This window comes from Acyrthosiphon pisum, chromosome A2 (assembly GCF_005508785.2).
Source record: "Acyrthosiphon pisum isolate AL4f chromosome A2, pea_aphid_22Mar2018_4r6ur, whole genome shotgun sequence".
NCBI lineage: Eukaryota > Metazoa > Arthropoda > Insecta > Hemiptera > Aphididae > Acyrthosiphon > Acyrthosiphon pisum.
In genome coordinates this window covers 48010749-48032349 of record NC_042495.1, presented here as the reverse complement: position 1 = coordinate 48032349, position 21601 = coordinate 48010749, and the positions used below count along the sequence as shown (strand labels likewise).

At 30.2% G+C, this 21601-nt stretch overlaps 2 protein-coding genes across 4 annotated transcripts; one reads left to right on the top strand and one right to left on the bottom strand.

The window, feature by feature from the left end:
• Positions 1-2210, top strand: LOC103311831 (translation initiation factor eIF-2B subunit epsilon). Its single transcript, XM_008191594.3, has one exon. The coding sequence runs from the start codon at positions 174-176 to the stop codon at positions 2103-2105; it is 1932 nt and encodes a 643-aa protein (XP_008189816.1). The 5' UTR covers positions 1-173; the 3' UTR covers positions 2106-2210.
• Positions 2124-20564, bottom strand: LOC100168729 (zinc transporter ZIP13 homolog). Of its 3 annotated transcripts, XM_001949176.5 has the most exons (8): positions 20335-20509; positions 14260-14311; positions 8178-8603; positions 4350-4448; positions 4058-4281; positions 3859-3979; positions 3616-3771; positions 2124-2866 (listed from the first exon to the last, which is right to left on the bottom strand). In XM_001949176.5, exons 3-8 carry the CDS (start codon positions 8419-8421, stop codon positions 2691-2693), a joined length of 1020 nt encoding a protein of 339 aa, XP_001949211.1. In that variant the 5' UTR covers positions 8422-8603; positions 14260-14311; positions 20335-20509; the 3' UTR covers positions 2124-2690. The 3 variants fall into 3 exon arrangements, with proteins under 3 accessions (XP_001949211.1, XP_008189817.1, XP_003240901.1); XM_008191595.2 differs by lacking the exon at positions 14260-14311 and having other exon boundaries at positions 20335-20564; XM_003240853.4 differs by lacking the exons at positions 14260-14311; positions 20335-20509 and adding an exon at positions 9070-9457.
• Positions 20565-21601: the final 1037 nt, after the last annotated feature.

Here is a 21601-nt window from a genome sequence, read left to right as displayed (position 1 = left end):
ATCAGCGTATAACGTCAGTGTCCAAAAAGATTAAAAAATAAAAAGTACGCAGCGAGACGAACGCTGAAGCTCTCCGAGGCTGGATACTTCGTCGACATTACCCATTCCGTCAACGTCTTCATCCGGAAATCGGAATTCCTGAGCAGCAAGCATAACCTGGTCACCCGTCCGCCATGAGCACCAACAAGGTGCAGAAGCAGGACGTGCTGCAGGCTGTGGTGGTGGCCAGCTTCTTCCACAAGAACTTCTGGCCGGCCGCCGACGGGGATAGCGCGTGCCTTATGCCACTCGTCAACCGGCCGCTGCTCCACTATACGCTCGACATGCTCGAGTCTTCGGGTATCGTGGACGTTGTCGTGTTCTGCTCCAGTGGAAGCGCAGACAGCATCAAAGATTCCGTACAGCTCGCGAATGGCGCCCGTCGGCTGAACGTTGTCTACACAACTTCGGACACCTGCCGGTCGTTTGGGGACGTGCTCCGGCACTTGGACTCATGTGCGCTTATACGAAACGACTTCGTGCTGATGTGGGGCAACGTCGTAGGCCAGCTACCGCTGTTGCCGCTCGTCAAGCGTTTCAAGACCCTGCGGCAAAGTGGTGACAGGGGCGCCGTCATGACCATTATCTACCAACGGTCCGGTGACCCGAACGCCGCCTCGGTCGGAGACCAGACAATCGTGTTGGCCGCTGACACGGGCAGGGTGCTGTTTCACAACAGGGCCCGAGGTAAGATCAGCCTGCCACTGGAGCTGGTGCTCAACAGCACGGTGGACATCAGGCGTGACCTGGTCGACACGAACGTTGTCATCTGTTCGACGGCTGTGCCGCCGCTGTTCGCCGACAACTTTGACTTCCAGACCAAGGATGACTTTGTCAAGGGGTTGCTCATCAACGAGGAGATATTGAACAGCACGCTCTACGCCCATGTGGTGGATGGTGACGGGTACACTGGCGAGGTGTTCGACTGGCCATCGTACCAGCGGGTCACCCGTGATGTGTTGCACCGATGGACATACCCCCAGGTTCCGGAAGTGGTTGACAAATACAGCCTCAGGTATGGGAACGTCTACATAGGCGAGAACTTGAAGCTGGCCCTGACCTGTAATTTGGGTAACGACACGGTCGTGGGATCTGACTCAAAATTCGGTAGTGGCACACGTATATCCAACACGGTCATTGGCAAAAATTGTACGATCGGCAATAATGTCACAATAGAAAACTCTTATATTTTCAATGGCGTTACCGTCAAGGACAGATCAATCATAAGGTTTTCGGTCATTGGAGATAACAGTATGATCAAAGAGAACAGCCTCATCACAGAGAGCTGTATTCTTGGAGGTGAAGTTGTGATCGAACCGAACACAGATTTGAAACAGTTACAAATACTCAGTTCAGACTCAACTAACAAGTCAAAAAAGTTAAGTGCTAAAGCTTATGCATACAACGCTGAAGACGATTCTGATTCGGAAGACGATCAAGATGTCAGAGGCCTGACGTTTCGTAAGAGAACTTGGTCAACCAATAGTTGCTCTTCATCTGACGATGACACTGCATCAGTGGCAGCGTCCATACCCGATGACACGTGCATGTTCTACTCTGAAGTTGTGGATTCGTTGATCAGAGGTTTTGAAGACCACGTGCACTGCGATAATCTTATATTAGAAATTAATTCATCGCGGTACGCCTACAATATCAATTATAGAGAAGCAAACTTTCAAGTGATCCGAGCAATGTTGACACTGAACAGCAAAGCCGAGCTTGAGGCTCTGAACCAAGTACGGTATTATACACAACTGCAGTCTAAATTAGACTACTTTCTGCCAGTACTGAGAAATTACATAAAATCTATGGATTCGTGTGAAGACTGTCTGTCTGCAATCGAAGACATTGCCAAAGGTGAGGAGCTGCTCAACACAGTTATAGTCAAGGTAATACATCATTTATATAACATGAACATATTGAGCGAAGAGTCAATTCTCAAGTGGCATGAAAAGGAAGAGGACACTCAGTTTGCAAAAACCGTAAGAGAAAAAGCAAACAAACTAATTGAATGGTTAAAAGACGCAGAAGAAGAAACAGATTCTGATGATGATGATAGTTCGTAATACTTTGTATAAAACTTGTTTAACGTGGCATATACATATAAATATATATATATATATATATTTACAAAAATAAATACAAATCTTATTTGTTCTTAAAGCAAGAAATCGACAGAATACATTTTTAAGTAGTAAAATTAAATAGTTAAGAGTTGTACCTACATAATTTTTGATAACATATAAATATTTACATAAATAACTTAAATATAATATGGCTTGGTAATGAAAATAAATTGTGTTAAACTTAAAAAAAAATTATCAAAATAATGCAGTATTGACAACAAAAAAAAATCAACAATGCACAGCCATAAATAAAACCAATTAATTTCTGAAGGTGTGATTTTTTTTAATATAAATAGTAATGTTGACCTGTGACTTATGGTAACATCATAAAGAAATTGGTTCAGAAATCTGTAGTTTTTTATGAATAATACAAATACAGTACATAACTAACTTAAATTGACTAAACAAGTAGTAGGTGGTACAATAATGTGATTATACAATAAAAATGTCAAATAATAATAATATTAAATTATAGTCTTTTGTAAATGGGATACATGGTGGGACAGGGAAAAAATGTATGGTTTATCATTCGAACAGATGAGACATGACAAACATAACTGTTATTCCAGCAATTATCAACGTATACTGTTTCATTGATTCTTTTGGGTTCTCTTCGAGTAGAAGCTCGGGTATTACAGTAACCAAAGAAATGTGAAGAAAACCGCCAGCTGTAAACGGCATAATCCAAGATGTCTTTGCCTCTGAAAAATAAAGTATTCGTCATTTTTAAGTTCTAATCATTTATAATACAATCAGTACAATAAAAAAGCTTTGTCAATCATGAATTCAAGTAGTAAATAGATATTTTTCCATAAACATTATACTCCGTGCCACGAGAGAACGCAACCACTCGTTGACCAAATTATGCTCAGTCCGCACATTTTCGGCCGAAAACCAGTCTAAAGCATGCTACTGGCAACCACTAGAGTTAGTCGAGACATGTCATACAGTAACTAGTGACCGCTTGAAGATCGAAAATTGGCCTCGTAGCTCCTCGAGTGAATCATTCAGATGAGCAGAGCAATTGTGTTCTCTCGCGGAGAGGAGTATAATTCAAGTTTATATAATAGTGTAAGAATGTAAGAATCCAAGTAAAAAGTGTCAGACCTAATAAATCGTTTAGAATAGGCATAGAGATAAGAGTAGTTATTTTCTTACAATAGTACCTAAAAAGTTTATTATTTAAATCTTGGAATATTTTCTTGGTAATGCAATATACATAAATATTTTGATTGTTTAATAGTTAAATTTTCTTTTATACAATCATGAGGCTGCCAATAATTAATTTGTATAAGGATACAGGATAATCTAAAGTTTACTTTTCACAAATATGAATTATTTTGTAACCTATATAATTACGTAATATATTAATTAAAAAAAATATCTAACGGACAATACCTACCTAACATTTTTAAGTTAAAATAAAACAAGAAAATTCTGATTTACTTACCAACATCATCAGAAACTCCACTACAGTATATGGCTGTAAGGGCTCCAAATATGCCAGCAGAAGCAGTATATACTTGAGCACATGCAGCTTCCCAACGACTAAACCCAGACTTCAAAAGAATAGCAAAATCACCAACTTCATGCGGAATTTCGTGAACTATAAAGAAAAACAAAGAACATCTTTATATCAATTCTACTCAATAGTTATTAATAACTGTTAGATAATAAATATATTTTGCATTACCTAATATTGCCAAAGTGGTGAACATACCAACTCTTGGGGATATGAGAAAACTTCCTCCTAATGCTAAACCATGAGTGAAATTGTCGATACAATTGGCTAACAAGTTTAAATAACCACTTATCTAAAAAAAATACATCAAATGGTTATATTTTCGTCTTGGGATGTTAATTCAACATAAATACTAATAATTATGACTCACTTGAATGTGATTTTTTCCTTTGGTCACCACATCAATACATTTAGTTGTTTTTCCTAGATCCTTATGGTTGTTATTGACTGAGTTTATGACAGTAGACACTTTTTTATGAATGGTTTCATCAGTGTCTTCATTATCTGACAATGAAAACAATTTCTCAACTATAATGAATACTAATAAACCAGCCAGAACCCACCAGCCATCCTGTATCCAGTCTTTATGTCTATCTATGAAAAATAAACAAATAAAATGTGATTATCAGATATTAATAGTAGACATTTATTATGAAACATACCTTTAGAACTCCACACTTCAGGTAAAACATGTAAAAATACATCACCCAGCATACCACCAACGGAAAAACTTAACAACAGACGTAAATGTTTACTGCCAGCTAAAAAAAAGTTTCATTATTCAAGTATATTCTAATTTAAATTTTAAAGTAATTATAAATGTATTTTTGTGTATCATTGTCATTTTAATGTAACCCCAGTAATAAATACTGTAGAATCCGCTTTAAGGGGACACTACTTAAAGGGGATACCCGCTTAATGGGGACATTAATGACAGTCTCGAATGAATGTATTGTATATAAAATTATTCGGATAATGGGGACAAATAGGTCACCGCTCGATGAGTCCAAAAAGTGGATTCGCCTGTATTCAGTTATGGAAACTAATGAAACCCAAAGATATTATCATTGATTATAAATATAGCTTATATTATAAGTATAAGTATAAGTTATATTATATAATATAACTTATATCTAACCACAGCCAGGGGCGGACCGCGAATAAAAATTGGCCCCGGGAAACAAAAAATTTGGCCCAATTTTGGGCTGATAATTTTAGCGCGGGTTTTCAAATCGCTCACCTACCACCCTAGCCATACTACCCTGACCGCAGCAGTTTATAGTGGCAAACACGTAGAGCATTTTATCTGGTTGCCGGCAGTGAGCAATCCATAGTATTTATAATCAATGATAATATTTAACAAATAAAAAATAGCCGCAGTCAATAAAATAAAAGAAACCCTACTGTCATTTCTTTATTTGTTTACTACTAAATATTAAATTATAATATTTATATAAATAAATGAGTAATTAAAAACTATTATTAAAGCCCCATGTTAAAAATTTCGTAATAAAAACCAGTATGCCAATAATTATAATTTAAATAAACAAACTTTTTAAGATACATATTCTAATAATATATTTGATTAACAAATGTCTTTTGGTCACAGTCATACAAAATGCAACTCAGAAAGATAATGAAATAAAATCAGTATAGTATGGTATAAGTACCTACTTTAACACATGTGCAAATATTTTACAATTTTATTTTTAATTAATTACCTTTTAATAAACACATTCTGTAACACATGTTCAATAACAGCTGTAATCTACTAAATTTACTAGTTAGTACTTGCGTCAATAAAGGCAATATTTAAAGTGGAAATTATAATAGTTAATATTTTGAATAGTACCTAATTATGAATCCAAAAATTGATTTCAATAATTGAAACATGCCAGACATTCGTAATAGTCAGAGAAAAATTATCTTGTTATTTGAATAACTTTGTAAAAATGTAGAGACAAAGTAAATTGCATAAATAGTTCACTAATATTAAGTTACTGCAGTGGTTTTATGAAAAGAAAAATAACAACTAACCTATTCAAACAAATTGTTAAGACTAAATAAATGTATTCTAAATTTATATAAAACCATAAAATAATATTAGACCTATATTGTATTCATTTAGCAATTTATCCTCATAAGTAGAATCAGGATTTTTATGCTCAGAAAAAGACGTTGTATGATGCTAATTTCTAATAATACCTATCTATATGCTCTAAAATATTCATCTTATATTCTCTAAAATTAGATAAATTAGGTTTTTATAGATAAATGAACATCAAAATATGGTTAAAAATCAAAATTTTAAATATATAATTTTTTAATAAAAATATGAACAATCCGGCGACTTGATAGTTCTGTGATAGTATTGAAGTGTCAAATTTTTAGGATCTACCAAAAATTAACATAACCAACTAAAAACAATTTTCAAACAAAATCACAATTCAACAGGTAATTGATTAAAACATATTTTGTATAGGTAGGTAGAGGTAATTTTGTATTGGTACTAACCTCAAAATTAATAATTATGGTTGAAAATAAATAATTAGTACTTTTTTCTCATGATTTACAAAACACTCCAAGATATTATTCTAAAGAAACTAAATAGTAAACAATCTCGATTCCCAAAATCCTGGAATATACTCAAAAATGCAAAAAAAAATGTTCCAGGAAATTCGGGTCATAAAATAACTTAACTGTTCACTCCCAAAGTCCCAACAAACTGCATACACTCAATGAATATATGCAAAAGCGCTCCACTTATAAGCTATAATATTTATTATAACAAATCAACAAATTTCAAGAGAAAAAAATTTAAATATGTATTTATATATTATTATGTAGTACATTACTGTATATTTTCTAGATTAAGAGTTTGTGTACCTTGCTAAAACTCAAATATACCTTTTAATATAAAACATATGAAATAATGTACATGTATACTGCAAATATTTTAAATACAACTGTCTAAGTAATTAATATACGCATGAACAAGTTGATTTTTTTTCTTTTAACTAGTTTAATGATTGCTACTGACATTATCATGTAATTAAGTACAATGCGCCATAATATAGATTACAACACAGTTACTCATATAGACATAGACTCAACTATGTTTCAATTCGTTGCTTACTCAAAACCACGGTTTTAATTGTATGGCTGAATGTACAAATTATTGACTAATATTATTTAGTTATTCAATGCCAAAATTATATTGTTCATCTGTGTTACTACCACAACTAACAAGTTTTTTTTACTGAATTTGTATGTACGCAATATTTTATAATATAACCAACGTGAAAGTGTCTGTTGAATATGCTGTTTATTAATAATAATGTACAATTAATTTGCTAAAAGTCTATACCTCAAACAGGATGTATTTAATCGAAAGTGTATCTAATCTGTAGACATGCAGAACTGTCAATCATCTTCAAGGCCAACTAGAGGATCTTGGACATTTATGCTAAGTTTATTTGTAAGGTTGTAAGGTCATTACAGATTTCTTTGTTGACACAATATTTATATTCTGATTTGTAAGAACAGCATCAAAAATATACCTAACTTAATTTATACAAACTACCTATATCAATTTTTTTAATATTTAATTTGTAATAAGTTGACTTTTTATAAATATCTTACAAAAATCATAATTGGGTATGATTATTAGTTGTTTAAATGCAATATATTACTTCTCACATAACTATGTTGCAAATTGTATTAACAATTTATTTTGTACCAATTGTATAAACCACTATAATATACAAATATAGCTAGTTATAGAAGTTGTATACACATTATATGAAGTCAAATAACTAATAAATTGTTTGAAATAATGAAATGTATAATTTTTATTGTACAAGACTGATAGACAAAGACTGGCCTAGAAAACATAACAATTTACCTATAGAAAAATAGCACAGCTTGAACAATGAACATTCAAATAGTAATTTGGATTAGTATATGCGCATGTGAATATTATATAATATATGTCAGAAATTCAATAAATCAATCAACAGCCATACCAAATCTATGTAAATAAAAAGATAAAATAATTATTATTAGGTAACTAAGTACTATATTCTTTTAAGTATAATTATTTTCCCGTTTTTGCTAATATCTAAAACCTAACTACTAAGTTAATTTATTGTTATACTGTTTAGGGCACACCAGTAGAGTAGGGTATACCAATTACAAATTATTATTTATATTAATTAATTATACCTATTCAAACATTTATTACAAAATTATATCGGTAAACTAAAAGCACCTTTATCTTATTATTACTTTTGAGATAACAGTTAATATATTATGTCAATGAGAACAACTAAACATCACTATCTAGTTTAGAATGAAAACATTGATTAAAACAGAAACTATTTAGTTTGATTAGAAACCTAGTTGGTAATGATTTCATAACAGTCATTTCCTCGGTCATTTCAATATGAATTAATAGAAGATAAGTTTTATCATAGAATATGAATACTTACGTCCAGTTTTTAAAGAAATTGAGTCATTGACTGGCAATATGAGTAGGGGGACAAGTCCGCTGAGGCCCACGACAATGGACCCAATCACAGACATAAAGACCGGCTGATACTGGGTGGACAGGAATATTGTTGCAGCCGTTCCCATGATATTTGAGTAACAATCGCCAAACAATCCGTGACCAAACAGCGTAGAGTTCTGGTCGTTGTATACAACGGGAGCAGTATTCATGTGATATCCACTCATAACGTAAGAATACAACTTCGATATGTGCAATTTTAAATTAAAATAAAATTCACGTATAAGTGTGTGTTGGACGGGGAAGTGGATGTCCAAGACTGCTATGAATGCTTCTGACACCGCACAGCAATCTCAACAACAGAGAATAGGTTGTCGAGTTGTTTTTTATTTTTATCAGCTCACTTCACCTGAAAAAAAAAAGTACCCAATAATAATAACATGAGAAGAGCAGCAACATTAATCTAAAACGCAAATAAATGATTTATAATCGTCTCTAATAGACTCTCACACATGCCACTCTCTTCTCTCTCTCTCTCTCTGTCTGTACCTATATATACATACATATATATACCTATATATATATATATACCTACATATATATATATACCTCACAGCAGTTCTATAAGTATCTCTCCTAACCACCGTGTTTACTACTCGATACGACAATACGCAATATTTACATAAATGAGCATAAGTGTAGATAGTAATTAGAGTAGTTATTAATATTATTATTTCTTACTACCTAGTCAGTTTTTGTCTTCCACCTACGACCTACCTATTCGCACTTCGCGTTCGGCCGATGATGATTAAACCGGCTAATTATAATGTTATTATTATACCTACCTACTTGTTACTTATTATTATTATTATTACCAATGACCGGGTTATCAGCTCGCCGCGCAGCACTCGTCCGCCGACTAGGCGGGCGATTTGTCGTCGCTGCCGGCACGTCCGCCACGGCCGATTCCCATGTCCTTATTAATATTATTGTTTTCACTTGAAACCGTTTCGGACACTATAGGGTTCTTGCGGCGCGTCTTTTCCGGTCGGGTAGATAATAGGATTTTAAGTACTATTTAATATAAGAACCGTGGTTATCGGTCCACGTGCAATATATTACCAGACGGTTACGACAATGACGACAAATACGTCTTAATACGCGAACGCGACGACGGAATTAGACGAAAGGAGTACAATCTCAGTGGCGGTACATCAGTAGATGGTACACACGGCGCGGCTGCTGTAGACTGCAGTGTTATTGCTTATTGTTGTTGTTGTGCTATCGGTTTGTGGCCGGCGGGGATGGCGGGGTGGTGATAGGAGCCAAGGTCATGACGACGATCGACCAACCGCGACGCGAGACGGGCAGAGCTCGCCGCGCTGCAGCGACAGGAAATGAACGGACAAAAGCGAGATGGCCCTTCCTCTTTCGCTTGGACCATAACGATAACTTCTATTATTTATATTATTATTGTTGCGAACATATTAATATGATAAAATATAATATTATTGTAAATGAGATTTTATTTTGAAAATTATCCAAAGTTCGGACCGCCGTCGTGGTCGCTCTATCTAGCGGTCGTCAATCTGATCTTGTGCACATTCCCCAGCCCCACCACACACTCGAATCGTTGACTATAATAAAACTTTAATCATGGTCCAGGAAGACTATATATTTTTTATCTAGATAACGTCTTAAAAAATAGTTGTGAGAGATTCACATATTTTTACTCAACAGGTTTTAGGAACAAAATATACCTACCATGGTGCACCGCAGAAGGCAGATTGTACGTCTATATTATAGTAGTAATGTAATGTAGTTCACCTAATATTGTAATTTTTAATAATTCTACCTAGTATAATTACAAAAAATAACAATCAAATTGTATGTTGTTTTTTTAATACAAAAAGAACATTAGATACGTCATTTTTATTATCTCTATATTAACATACAACTCATTAAGACTTACGTGTTACGTGTAAGTCAATAGTACCTACATATAAGTCTCATCAACTATTTTGATAATGCCTACTAATTTACTTCTAGCCCTTGAGAGTTTTGGTTTAACAAATTATGTGTTTTTTACTTTTTTATAAGTATAAGCATTAGGCACCTAGTAAAATAAATGCTTCAATCATTAACTTTGAGCGTTGTTTCTGCAGTCTGCTTATACGTAGGGGTCAAAAGTAAAAAAATCCTTCTTATTAATAAAATATTAAAAAGAAATTATGGAAAAGTGAAATATTTACGAAACAACAATTTTTTCATTAAATCGATTTTGTTATTTGGTTGTAAATAAAAACGAATAATTGCAGATACCTAAGTACCTACTAAAAACTTTCGTCAAATATTATAATAGCATTCTCTAGAGTTTAGACATGGTATAATTTTCAAAATATTTTGGTTCTTTTAGCTACCTACCTACATTTATTTATAGACATTTGAAATTTTCCATTCTCTTTAATACCTACCTACTCTTTTTTCTATAATTATGGTCCATTGATAAATAAAAATTTTAGCTCTGTCAAAAAGATTGAAAATGTAATACGCTGTTTTTATTATAATTAAAAAATAAGTTGAAAATAAATACATATTAATAGGCCCGGCTCAAGGGGTAAGCGACATAGGCCCACGCCACGGGGGACACTTTAGTGAGGGGTAGCATTTTCAAAACTATAAAAATATTATTATTTCAGGGGTAGCAAAATTTGATTTAGCCTAGTGCACTATTTTTGCTTGAGTCGGCCCTGTATATTAAGTTTTCATGAGCGATTTATGTCAGAATTATGACAAAAGACGTAAAAATCGTAAAAATGTGCTAATTATTTTGTGCTTCAAATTCATACCTATAATATGAATTATGACTAGGTAGTAGGTAGTAAGACTTGAAAATGTAACACAAAACTCCTCAATCCTCGTACGTTAGATTAGAATACGTCTGCTTATTAGAATTAAAAAAAAAGTTTAGTGTAAATATAAATCACATTCATTTTTTATGGATTATGAGCGTTTGGATGTTCGAATTCTTATGACATTGCGGGATATTCAAAGTATATATTAACCATTTATCCTTAAACAGCTTTTGTTATAATTCTAAAAATATAAATCGTAAAAATTTTAAAATCTCAACTATTACTTAAATTATCTTTTTTTGCTGGTACACAATGTCAAAATGACATAATTAAAAAAATATTACCATTAATTTACCTGCACGAACATATAAACACGGTCATTCGAATCGGTAGGTAGATTGAGATTGACTATATGAAATAAATAAAGCTTTATAGTTTATATGCGCTATGTAGGTAGGTACCTATGCTCATAATCATTTTTATCGTGTACCTACCAAAAAAAAATTTAAAAACATACCTATCTATTTGTAACCCGGTAACCGAATGTCAAATTGTCGCCTGCAGTATTATGAAACACAAAGAAAATGAAACAATATTCCTGATCAACTACACAAAATCCACAATTAAAAGCAACAAACAACATAAATCATAATACAATTTTTAATTCAAATAGATTTATATAAACTCATTTAGAAATTGTAAATCAATCGAATTGATAATAAAAACCGTAAATAATATGTAGATATGTTACCTATATACTTTACAGCTAATAACCATTTTTTTAAGAGCATATAGATATGTATGAGTCTAAAAAAATGTAATTATACTGCGAGATAACGTGTAAAATGACGCTTATTACCTGGTGGTATAATGTTGCACACTTACACAGTACTATAAATATAATAATATAATATAAACACTGATAGGCGATAAGCCACTACACTATGTAGTATAATATACCTACTATGTATATTGTTATTTATTATTATCATATTATTATGCACATTGTGATTTCGAAAACTCATTTTTAATTGATTTTATTATATAGTATAATATAGGTAGGTACTTAATGGAAATTAAAGATACTAAAATTGTGTAATTTAACGGAGAAAAAATTACATTTATCATCATATCAAAGTATAGTACTAAATGTCTTTAAAATAATACAATTGCAGCCCTAAACGAAACTATTATTTTGGTATAATATGTAACGGCCGTTTGGAAGCACTCACCGCTTTAAGTCCATATTGTCTATAGAGTGAAGTTAATCTTTGAAGTCTGTTGGATATAATATAACGTAGTTGTAGGAATATAATAGTAATAATATATTATAATATTATTCTCCAGCATTAAAATAAAATATACTTAGTTTCAAGATCAAGAAATAGAAACCGGTGTCCGGTAGGTCAAACCCGGTTTTGTAACCCGAAATATTTCGTAACATGTGCGTGAACCTATAATATGTAGTTATAATATAGGTGTATAGAAATAGTGGTGAATGAAGTGAATCCATTTAAATTTTAGAGCCAACGAAAACTGAAAAGAATTTACATGCATTCCTATGCACATCATAGGACATACCCACCTACAGGACAAACCTATACTGCTGCACTATGCTTCAACACAGCAGTATGGCGCATATATTATTGAAAATTAAAAAGTGGATTTGAATAGTTATTTTTTATATTCCTGAAAATACGAAAGCAAGTGAAAAATTTTATATGCATATAGTATAATATATTCTATTTTATATTAAACCTATGCGGCTTCATAAGTATATTTTTTTAAACATATAAGTACAAAATATTTAATAATTAGGTAGATATGTTTAAATTTTAAAGTACCGAAAATTAACTAGATATTTTAAAATAAATGTTTTATATAATATGATTTTGGGCTGGATACACGATCAAAATATATTCCTGATCGATTTTTCGAAAGGGTTTCGTTGTCATGGTTACTTATATTAATAAAAACATATATTATGATTCAAATATTTTCCTTGTAGAGGAAAAATATATCGAGCAGAGTTCTATGGTTTTTTTCATTGGGTATATATCTATATGACTGAGTTTATAGGACGCCTCTAGTTACAAGTATTTAATTTCGATAACTTTATGCAGTCTAGCATGCAGTGCACAAAATGGGCATGGACCAATTGCGCCAAAACAAAATTTGTATTTTAGGATCAATATACCAATTGCGCAGCTTATATTTTAGGGTCAGTGTACCAAATTGCGCCTCTTATATTTTACGGTAGGTATACCAATTGCGCTTGTATTCAAATTTGCCGCCTGGCGGCTATCTTCAGATTTAGAAATATTGTTTTTTGATCTAATTCCATCAACATCAACATAAACACACTAAAATGCTTGCAAATTAAAAACGTATTTATTGATCAATTGATTACCTACTGGTTAGAGTGACTGGTTATAATACATTTTATAATGGTATCGGGAATTTTATGAAACGTTAATATTATTACGGACATTTGATCACGGAAATATGCATTTGAGTGATAGACGAAAACAAGTTATCATTATCATACATTTTTTATAATTGACGATCAAAAAGTAACTTGTTAAATGTGAAGAAAAAAATGTTTATTTATTTATATTAAATTATGTAGGTATTAATACTCGCATAAAAAATATATAACTAACTTATAACTTTTCCTTAGGTATTGTAAAATGTTTTGAGCGCAATTTGTCCATTGACCCTAAAATGTATAAAGCGCAACCCTACAATTTTTAGATCGCAATTGGTATATGAAAAGGAAATTTTAAGCGCAATTGGTAAACTCCCCACAAAATATACATGCCACAAGTATTTGACATTTGTAAGACCAAATCCTCAGAATCGCAAAATATATTAATAATAGGTATAAGATATTAATAGATTTAGATATAAAGGTTCTTACTTCTCAGTGGTGTATTTACGGTGGCGGATATGGGGACAAATCCGCCCCCATGGCTCTTTAAATACATGTCTATTATTATATTATAACTATTACATCATAATCTGTAAGCTAAAATTCTTGTCATCCGCCCCCTACAAAAAATACTAAATACACCACTGTTACTTCTTACTTAATATAATAATATATACGTAATATAATATATCAAAATAAATATTATGTATATATTATATTTAATATGTATATATATTTTAGGTATTCATCAATGCATTTTACATATTTTTATTACATACCATTTTCGAAATTTAAATTTCCTTTTCTTTTCATGCACGACCCACAATAAAACTAAAAAATAATTCACAAATTAAAATTAACATTTATTGCTAGATTAAAACATTTAAGACTTTGTATATTATATTATTATTAATATTTTCTTAAACTCACAAGTAAGTTCCACAAATAGTTAATAAATCGCGATTGACATTAGTTCTAATTTTCTAATTAAAAATGTAGTTCAATAATCCAATATTGACCAAGAGACCAGGTTTTTATATCCTTGGTTTATTTTCCCCGGCTACCATGATAGATTACGAAGTTAACAATAATGCATAATATTATTATAATATGACAATTGACAACAACGTTCTATTTCTATATATAATATCCACAATAATAGGGGACTACCTACTAACCACATTACAAATTTCGAATTCTTGACTTAATATATAATTTATATAGTTATCTCTATTTCAATGCACTTATGCACTTAATACTAATTTGCAATTTTATCGACAACATTTACATACTTACAATGAAGACATATTATACACTATACAGATATTCTATTTTTTTTTAAACTTTTTTTTTTATTAGTTAGCCCACGGCAAGTTAGGCCGTTGGGTGGTTTTTAAACTGTGGGGAGGGTACTGTAAGGTAAAACACGTGTGTGTTGTTTTTTGGCAGATTTTCAAGCGGGCACTCGTAGGTATATCTCCGTGCCCTGGTGGGGATGGCGGCACTTGTTCTCCGGACACTGTGACTTGCCCGAAGAAAAATGCCGCCCGCTGCCGAGGTATCAAACCATCGCCGGTGCGCGTCGCAACCGACGCCTTAGTCCGCTCGGCCACTCCGTCCTCCGATATTATATTTAAATTATAGTAACATCGGTATTAAATATTGACGCGCAAAATGTCGTAACCAAAACCAATTATACTTACCTACATTTTTTTGGAAATTATATTTGTTTGCGTAAGTCATGAGTATTATTATATGGTAGTACTCATTGTGTTGAGAACTTGAGTAGTTGATTGTTAATATTGTAAAATATAAAATGTATAATAATAAGTTCTATGATTAGGTATAATATTTACTAATTTCAGTTTATTTTTGCAAAGTTTATATATTTATGAATTATGACCATGTGTAGAGTAGGGAAGACTACACTCGTGATGGCCAATGTATATGCTTAAGTAGGTATTCGTGAAAACTTGAGCGTTCCACACTTTCGCAGCTCATATGTGTATACCTAAATGTTACAGGCAAAATAGGAAATCTCGCAGGCATTGTATTATAATTCCCGAACATTTTGGGAAATGTAAGAATGATCATTTTAATACTCTAATTTATTGTCTTCACATTAACCAAGTATTGTACGAGAGATCCCGTGCAAAATGTATGGTGCTGTCCAAGTTCAAGTGGCAAAGTGAATTAAATATTATAGTAGGTACACAGCACACATTTCAAATGGTATTCATACGACGTAACAAGTACCTACCTACAGCTACATGAGCTACATACTTTATTTGTTGGATACCACAACTTACGAGATACCTATCTAATATAAGAACAAATTAAATATACTTGTATGTATACTATTATGTAATATTAGATACGTTGTATTATGAATTAATTAAAATAACTATAATTTAATAGGTATAGTAAATAATATTAATTTTATTTGTGTTTATATAATAATAAAAGTCCTTCATTAGTAGGAGGTACTAGGTATCTAACAATGATTCAACGGATAATATATTTAAAATAAATAGTTAGGTAACTAATATTCGAGGCATTTATTTTAAAGTATTTTTATATTTATTAAGATACCTACCCAGTAAGATATTTTGCTTCGTTTTCGATATTTAATCGACAGTGCCCAGATATAATTTGGCACTGTCTGTTTGTCTACAATAATTCCCTGACAATGTAAACAGTTTCTTACTTTGTCCTCGAAAATCAGACACATTGTGATACAATACCCGACTTTCTACTTTGCCCGTAATATATAATATTTACCTATATATAAATATGAATAGATCAGTGCGACCGCCACCAATCAAAGTATTTGCAGTGCCTATATATAAAATTATTGTTAACACATTATTTGTAATAGGTAACAAACACTTTGGATTAAAAAATAATTAAATTAATTTAAATTAATAATTTAAACTAATTCTTAAGAAACATTTTAATTACATTCATTTGTTCATGAAATCATTGAGATTAGTCTTTAGATATATCTACATAAAAAATTACTAATTAGCATGGTTAAATTAATTTGGAAAATGTAAATTATTCAGTAGGTAGGTACTTAAGTAGTTTTCGGAGTGTGAAACATCGCAAGTTACAACGATAAATATAATAGCCAAAATAAAATTACTTCCGTTCAACGCTGTTTGTTATAGTATGTGAATACCAACTGCTAAAATTTTTTTCTCTGTGTTGATAAATTCTTATTGAAAATAGTATTGTTTATCAAATAATAGGTATTTACTATTTACTGTTTATATACATTATTACCATAAATACAATTTAATAAATTTATAAATCCAGCACATTATTGATAAATTAAAATAAATTATAGGTAGGTAGGTACCTGGTGTACGTCGTATTATTTACTCCTCTAACTGTTTTTCTTCAATTATAAGTCAAAATGTGGTCAATCAACAATTTAAAACGAGATAGTATAGACAGAATGTAACAGAAAGAACTGATGGATGTAATTATCTAACTACCTACATATAACATACCTATGTACCTAATAAGTAAGACCTTTTATTCTTATCAATTTAAAAAAAAATTATTTATTAAATGACTAGGTATTGCTAGTTATTATACCTATGCATAAAATTAAAATCAATATTGCTAAAACAAAGGTTGTTACATGTTTACTTAATTTCTGTAGGTATATAGGCACTTTATATCTATAGCCCAAAGGTATATATGCACGGCGTACACAATGTGCAGTAGGTATATAAGTCTAACATCTATATCGCTATAGTATTGTCACATATTAAATATATATATTTATTTTCTTAGAAAATTGTATTTAAAAAAATTCTTTTATTGTTTAGCATTTTTCTGTTGTTATAATGATTAATCATAATATGATAAAATGCTTAGATTAATAAATTAACAAGTGCTATATATTATATGAGTACCCATTTTAATCAATCGTGTATTCGTGTAGGTATCCGACCTATTTATTAATAAGATTTTAGATTCTGAGTGGAACAATGAATGTATTGATTTTACAATGATGTGTGTTTTTTTTTTATTTTTGTTTTTTATTTGACTGTAGAAACTTGAAAATTTCACTGAATGTTTATATTAGCATTTTCTATATACGATAAAATTTTGAAAATAATTTGACTCTTTTTGAGCTGTTTACGGACATTGTAAGTTATCATTTTTTTTTCTATAAATATCAATAAAGTTTTATCTATTGGGCCAAAAAGTGTAAAAAATGAATACAGGGCTCCTGATACATGGTTACACTAGCAGTTGAAAAATATTACAAATACATAGGCACAATTTTTTTTTATAAGCATTTGAAGTTAAAATCTTGACAAAATTTATCAAATTTAAAATTGAATAATTATTTTGTAGTTAAAAATTTATAAAATGTTCAACTTTTATATCTAAGGATTGAAAATTTAAAACAAGATTCCACGTAAACAACTGACAAGTATCTCTAATATTCTCTAAACTAAGTATCTATGTACAAAAAAACATTTCTCCACATTAATAATTATTGTACACTATACGTCTATACATATTTTATAGTTTGTATTAAATTCGTTATCAAAAAATAATATACAATTAATAAAAAATGACAAAAACGTTAACACGTTATTGATAGTAATTATAAATATTAAATTACACACATATTTACACTACATTATATACATTATAAATGTAATATTTATACAATTATTATACCTGCTATTTTATATATTATAAAAATTTTATTTTTAATTGATTAATTAATTGCTATTAATTCATTCAACTCGCAAGACCACTTATTTACATAAATAAAATAGTTATCATTTATCAGTGATAAATTCGTCCTTCCTAATTTACATATATTTTGTCGATTTAAATTCAAAGTCCAACAATTCCCATACCTAATTACCTACTAAGTACTTATACATACCTACCTAATTTATAAAGCAATTGTAATTTTCATTAACATTCATATTATTAGGTGTTTATTATAATATATAGTATACAATATATACAGATTATACCTAAATAAAATGGTTATAATGTTATAACTGAGTAAGATATATATTTTGATGAACATATTTAGAATTTTAAACTTAAAAATAATTTTTATAAATAAGTTAATAATTTTAATTAAATTTTCATTCTTATAAATCAAAGTTAATAGTTACCTATGTCCAAAATTATTACAATACAAATCATAAAAATAAGCTATTGATATAACTGATAAAAGCGGTTATGCTAGATAAAAATATATTTAAATTTAATTTTATAAAAAAAATTACATCACATTAAACTCATCATACATTTTTATTTAATATTTTTTAAATAATTGTTTTCTATCATTTGTGGTACCTACATAAATTATTATAATCTTTAATAGCCAAGCACATTACTAAATTAATATATTATAATGTGGGTACCTACATGGCTACATCGTAGATGTAAATTTTTTAATACGCATGAAAAAATACTAGTTGAAGTTTTTGTGTTTGAAAATGGCTTAGTTCCAAAGAATTTAACAAAACATTTTAAGAACTTGATAATTTGATATAAGTACCATGCAGATATAGTGTGGTTAAAAATATAAAATTATACATCTATACAATGAGAATATAAAACAAGATAAACTATAAAAAACAATAAACGATTATCTATAATAATTAATATTATTAATTATTATAATATCTAAACGATTAAGCAACTACAGATCAATCGTATTTTAATATAATATTGTATTTGTACCTATACTGTTCACAAATTAAATAATGTACCTAACCAACTGTTTAAATTCAAACTTAAAATGTAGAACGGACACACAATGGTCACAATTAATATTTTCCTTCTCACATGATTTATTTCTTTTTATATTACCATTTTAATAGTTGAGAGTGTGAATAGCACACGGGAAATCAATATTTTAATGCTAATGGTACAAAAAGTGAAGGTAACGTGAGAATTATTATTGTTTTTAATGTAATTACATACTATAAATAGCCAATAGGCAGGTAGATGGAGTAGGTATATTGACTATTGAATACGATATTTCAATATTGATGCTTTCTAGCACATCAATATTGTTATGAAAAAGTATAATCACAAACTGTTACTTATATGCAAATATTTTTTAATAGTAAAAAATTGCTAACATTTTACGAAAACACTATAAATAATAACTAAAGTTGGACATTTCCATTACTTCCCAACACATTTACCAATAATTATATACGATACCTATTATATATTATTGATCACAATATAGTCCAATTACGATGGTAAAATAATTTTAGGTAATAAATATATCGTAAATTTGTAACAGTTTAATTCGTCTTCTTAACAGATTGGAAATGGTAACGGACCACAGTTTCAATTCAAAGGAATATAATAATTTCTCGATTGTTTTTCAGTTTTAGTTTTTTCAGAAAATTGTAGAAAACAACGTTGGAATAAGAGTTACAAGTACCCTAAACACAGTGTAGGCATCCACGCCAGTTTTACTAAATATTTACATTTATTGTTTATTTTTACCTTATGGATAAGAACTAAATACTAATAGATACTATAACTATGGTAATATAAAAGTCATATTACTATGAAATTATATTATAAGCTGTAGCACAAAATCCAAATTAAAATTAAAATTATTTACCTTGGTAAAGCGCTACATTAAATAACTTTATAAATATTATATTTATAATTTATATTTTAGTTTTACTATATTTCTGTACATCTTATACACTTCTTTTTTCATATTCATAAAAGGGATTGCGACGCACTTTCGCACTCACAGATACGATAATCTTCCACTTATATTAGCTGTTAGCGCCTTAATTTAATTATTTATATATATTTTTTTAACTTACTATTCATCCCATTATTTTAAGTGACCCCTGATGACGTATAAAACGGAAATTGTGTCGTTTCTTCTAACTGAACTTTCTAATTGAATAAAAAATAATAACGCAACGGTAATGCCATGGCTTCTGTCAACGTATAAATCAGCCATCAGTCATCACAAACATTTATTATAAAAATAAATATTTACAGATTGTATGAATTTACTATATTATCTAAAATGTTATGAGTATACTATTACTGTGTAGTAATATTCACTGACTATATGATGTTAAAGCCATGGTGGGAGAGGTTTGAATACCCCCACCCACACCAAACGAGTGTACGCCACTGATTAAAATATCGAATATATCAATATTTTTTTTTTTACGAGTTAATGACCAATTAAATCAGTGGTTATTACAATGAATGACAATATTAGTGAATTATTAAACATACAGCATACTTATTACTTATATAGTTATATACCTTATTGCGTGTTTACTGTGCATTATAATTTAAGTATAACAATGAATATATCATATAATTTATCTAAGTTATATTATCATTTGAAACAAAAGACAGTAAAATAAGTATAGGTACTTAATACTTATATTTGTATATAATACGTTATAGTGAATATTAATTATATTATTAGTTGATACACGACACTAAGCGCATATTATTTACTCATTTGTATGTGTAATTGCCATCGTGTGACTTGTGTCAGGCGCTGTGATAGTTGTCAAGGGGACGTTATAACTTATAATACCGGTCACTTCCAGCTGTGAAACACGTTCACAAAAAACAAAAGAAGCCGCATTAAAAAGTGATTTTGGAGTAAAACATCTATTATTAAATGTATAGAAAATAATGTTTAGGAGGGATCTTCAGCAGGTTTTTTTTTGAAATATTAACTATTCAAAAAGTTACATGTACAACTTAATCTAAGGAAACCATTGTATTATTTATACGTAGGTAAATAATGTTTTATTATTTTATAATTTATTAACCAAGAAGTTGATGCTGCACCATGAATAAAAAAAAAGTTTTATTTTTTTTTAAATGTGCAAATGTAAAGATTTTTCGATTTTTATATCGCTTTCTTTATACTTTTCTAAAAACAGGTATTAGTTATTCATTGACCAATTCGGGTTATTTAAGAGGGCCAAGCCCCCCTCCGATCACCTTCTATGTCTGTATAAATAATATTATTAACTTAGCAAAAATAAAAATATATATTTAAAATAAAATTATATACTTTTAAACTTTATTCGGAAGTTTGATGGTTTTTCA